Source organism: Hippocampus comes, unplaced genomic scaffold, assembly GCF_001891065.2.
Source record: "Hippocampus comes isolate QL1 unplaced genomic scaffold, H_comes_QL1_v1.1 scaffold106, whole genome shotgun sequence".
Taxonomy (NCBI): domain Eukaryota; kingdom Metazoa; phylum Chordata; class Actinopteri; order Syngnathiformes; family Syngnathidae; genus Hippocampus; species Hippocampus comes.
This window is the reverse complement of record NW_017842055.1, coordinates 4,914-9,294: the sequence shown is the minus strand read 5'-3', so window position 1 is coordinate 9,294 and position 4,381 is coordinate 4,914. Positions and strand designations below refer to the sequence as shown.

General features: G+C 46.8%; 2 protein-coding genes across 2 annotated transcripts in view; one reads left to right on the top strand and one right to left on the bottom strand.

Moving 5' to 3' along the window:
• The window catches only part of asb14a (ankyrin repeat and SOCS box containing 14a), a 7,489-nt gene extending 5,996 nt beyond the window's left edge, over nt 1-1,493 (top strand). Inside the window, exons 13-15 of the mRNA XM_019860443.1 lie at nt 587-715; nt 868-1,021; nt 1,208-1,493. Coding sequence (XP_019716002.1) covers nt 587-715; nt 868-1,021; nt 1,208-1,383 — 459 coding nt within the window. The 3' untranslated portion in view covers nt 1,384-1,493. The remainder of the gene's footprint in view (nt 1-586; nt 716-867; nt 1,022-1,207) is intronic.
• Nucleotides 1,494-3,010: 1,517 nt separating this feature from the next.
• Nucleotides 3,011-4,381, bottom strand: part of ip6k1 (inositol hexakisphosphate kinase 1) — a 6,278-nt gene continuing 4,907 nt past the window's right edge. Inside the window, exon 6 of the mRNA XM_019860547.1 lies at nt 3,011-4,355. Within this exon, the coding sequence (XP_019716106.1) occupies nt 4,203-4,355 (153 nt within the window). The 3' untranslated portion in view covers nt 3,011-4,202. The remainder of the gene's footprint in view (nt 4,356-4,381) is intronic.

Genomic DNA, 4,381 nt, shown 5'->3' with positions numbered 1-4,381 from the left:
TGGCAGTAAATCCTCATATACATACTGACCAAAATATGTAATTTTGTGTCAAACTTGGCAACAGGGTTATTATTATTATTTTCAAATTAAAAGCCATGATGAGAGCTTTCCGAATCTGATTTTATTTATTTTTTGGTGGCTCTTCACTCACGTGATGAAGTCATGACCCCACAAATGTTTTTTGTGTCATTGATGACAAGTAACAGGGGCCTCAAATTGGTTTGCAGTAAAGTGATACCTCAAACCAAAGGCCATGATGAGAGCTTTACAGATTTACAATTATATTGTCAGTATCTCCTCATTTGATAAGCCGATGAGCAAAAAACGTCTTTTCCTATGGGCGGCCAGGGGGGAATCAATTGCAATTGCGTTGCTTGTCTTTTTAGGTGGCTCTACGTCTTGGCAACTACGAGTTGATCAAAACGTTGCTGCGGTACGGCGCCAACGTCAACTTTTACTCCAGAGTCAACACCACGCACTTCCCCTCGGCCCTGCAGTACGCGCTCAACGACGAGGTTCGACTCCTCGCGTCTTTACTTGGTCGGCGGCGTTGCCGGGACGAACCTGACGGGCGTGTGCGTGCCAGGTGGTGGTGAGGATGCTGTGTAACTATGGTTACCAAGTGGAGCGTTGCTTCGACTGTCCCTATGGCAGCAGGTCACACGTCCCCGAGGACTACGAGGGCTGGAGCAACACTGTCATCAAAGACACCATGGTAGGTTGACATCACCAAGTAACAGGCTCACACTTGTAAATTCATCCCCTTGCACTGTCGCACGCTATCAGACACACTCACACACACACACACACACACACACACACACACACACACACACACACACACACTCATGCGCTCACTCACGCCAGTTCTGCGAGGTGATCACAGTGTCGTGGCTGAAGCATCTGTCTGGTCACTTGGTGCGGATTCTGCTGGACTACGTGGATCACGTGACCCTGTGCAGCAAACTGAAGGCGGCTGTGATGGAGCAGCAGCAGTGGGGCGACATCTGCAGGCTGCAAGGTGAACTACAACATTGACACGCGCGGCGTCATGACGTCTTCATCAAAGCCATTGCAATGAGGCTCATTTTTAGGATGCACAGGGTAGAAAAGGGGGAAAAAAAAGCTCGTTTTTGTGCATAATTGTGTGTGGTAAGAGTGTGCAGGTGCACCTAACAAAGTGCTCAAGCGTGTGCTCTTCCCCCAGAGAACGCCCGCTGCCTGCAGCATCTGTGCCGCCTGCGCATCCGCATCTGCCTGGGCCGCCTGCGTCTGCGCTCGCCAGTCTTCATGAGCTTCCTGCCGCTGCCGCCGCCACTCAAGGACTACATCCTCTACCGCGAGTACGACCTGCACGGCCAACTGGACAACAAACACACGTGATTCAGACATTTGCTGCAAACCACACGCAGTCACCCGTCTATTTAAATGCCTGGATTAGGGCTTTCGAGATATCTCCTGTTGGGTATCAATCAACACAGAATTTCTTGTTTGTGGCATATTTGAATGTCAACAGGTCGAAATTCCATTTGCACCAAATAGAAGGTGATAATGAGGGCTTTCCACAACTGTAACTATTGTGTCAGTAAATCCTCATATACATACTGACCAAAATATGTAATTTTGTGTCAAACTTGGCAACAGGGTTATTATTATTATTTGCATCAAAAGTAGGTGTACACCGACAAGAAAATTGATTTTTTTGGGTGTGTGTGTCAAATTTGAGCCGGAGCAGAGATGAACATCGACTTACAATAAAGCACGTGATACCTTAAATTAAATGCCACTGTGACAGCTTTCCATTACTTAAGTCTGTTGTCAATATATCACCACGCGAAGTAATGACAAAAACATTTTTTCCTCAAACTGACTCGTTGGGGAAAAAAGTACACATATTTTATATATATGACACACCATTTACATTGTAATAGACATGGCTTTTTACTATTCCCCCCCCTGCAAAAAAAACCAAACAAACAAATAAAAACAAAAAAAGGGGGACACCAAACCATCTGTTAAATTTTAATCTCACTGTCACTGTTCTACCAAACTGTTCGGGTTTGTGACGGCTGTAGAAAATAAATGCAAGCAATAGTCATGACTCATAACGTGTGTGTGTGTGTGTGTGTGTGTGTGTGTGTGGTGGTTTATCGAGGGGGTCTAGTATGTCAGACTGTGCATGCGACGACTGAAAGCAGGATTGGGGAACCTTGTTCCTTTCAAAAAGTCCTCTGAGGGCCAAAATAAACATATGTACTTTTTTATGTGCATCAAATGCTGCAGTGGGCCACAGGTTGCCCACCCCCATAGGACAAAGAAGATGCAAGACTACAAAACACACTCACACTCACACACACACACACACACACACACACACACACACACACAGTTGGTGTTCGGATGGAGTGTCAAGAGTACTCATAAAATAACAGCTATATAATCCCCTGAAACGCCACTCTGTGAGCATATTATCTCGATATATATTTTTTTTACACTTTGGGAGAGACACATAAAAGACAATTCAATCACGCAGGTAAAAGCTCGAATAAAAAAATAAATTATCGCCTCAATAACCCCCCCCCCAAAATAACATTTTTGCCCCCCCCCACTCTTTTTTTTAGGGGGGGCACCAAGTGCTTGAATGCCCTCAAATGCTCATATCTGATTGGTCCCGGAGACGAGTGCGTGGTGATGTCAAGGGACTAGGAAGTGCATCGTTTCGAGCGGGGCTTATGTGGCTGGGGGGACTGTAACATCAGTCAGCAATAACACGACATATTTAGGTGGCATTTTAAAGAGTTTCGCAAAACGAGGAAACAGGGAAGGTGAATCGCTGCACTGGAAATAAAATGACATCCAGCAGTTGGGAACACTACACTAGTGCACTTAAAGTGTATGCAGAATGGAAAAGGTGACGAGAGGAAGAATCATTCGCATCATGTTTCTCAATGACACAAACTAGTGACATTATTCATCCTTGAACTCGAGCACAAAACACAGAAATTACTCGTGACGTTGACTCCTTGGGTGCACCTGCGTATTGTTGCCCCCGGGGGGCCATGTTGCCCTCCCTCCCTGCTGATGAAAAGGCAAGAAGACAAAAAAAAAAAAAAAAAGCTATTGCTTTAAAAGATGCCACCTGCAATGTTTTGAGACGGAAGGATGGGGTGGCAACAAAAGATTCAACACCGTATCCGCCTCTGGCTTTCACACGGAATTCAGCCGAGGTGAGATATTGCCGCGACATGGCATCCCGCACACATTGGCTGCTCTACCTTTGGGTAGGACTTTGAAAGACAGTAAATTTGTGACTCCCCTTATTCCATTTCTGCATTTCCCGTCCGAGTGGGACTGTGTAAATGATCCTGCAAAATGGCCGCCATTCAAACCCATAATCAGATGATTAGATGACATCATCCCCAGCAGGAGACGTGTGGGGTATAAAATTTCACCTCCCTGTCGCGGCTTTTCTGCTACTCGTTCTCACATAGCTGCCCTTTCACCTCTGGTACGACCGCCAAAGAGGGGAAATCTGGGAATCTACCAGTCGGTTGCCTTTTTCACACACAAATGGCAGACTCGCAACCGAAGATCACAAATGTATCCGCACCCAAAAATTAACAGCTGTCCTGCCTCTCTTAACTACAACTACCGGGAAATATGTGTTGGTTGTCAGACTTTACATTAGCTTCCCGCTTACACAGATCCTCTACTAACCCCGAAGGCGGAAAATTGCCAGGCCGGTACAGTTTCAGCAAAACATGCAGAAAATTTTCTGCTCCTTTCAACGCAGCAAAATGTCGCAACAGAGACATAACGGGAGATACAGAATGCTAGCGTGCGCAGAACCCAGCCACCCGGGTCTTGCCTCTGAGTCAGGGGCGAAACTTTTCATTCTGACATTCCCTTCTACATAGGCGTTTCGGATGCTTTCTCCATAGGTGGAAAATTCTCAACTAGGGATTTCTCATTTCAAATACAGAACAGCATCACTTGGGAGGAGTAACGTCTGCTTTCACAGGCTTGAGTGTCGACGAATGTGTGTTCAGCCGCAACAGTTTGTCTACTTGCTCACTCTCCCCCCTCCTGGCTGTTTTGCTTGAGGACAGGTGTTGCTATGACAACACTGCAAAGGGAGGGAATGTGTGTGTGTGTGTGTGTGGGGGGGGAATACTTCAACTACCATAGTTAGACTCGAGTGTTCACTGGTGGCTTTCCGCCTGCAGACCCTCGAGGATCTGGATCAGACTCTCCAGGCCCAGCACGTAGCCTCGGTCGGGCCCATCGTGGACTGCTGTGTCTCCACGGAAACCTTTGAAGGTGGAGTGGGCAAAGTCGATCATGCGAACGTCTACCAGGGGGGGCTGTTGCTGCTGCTGGG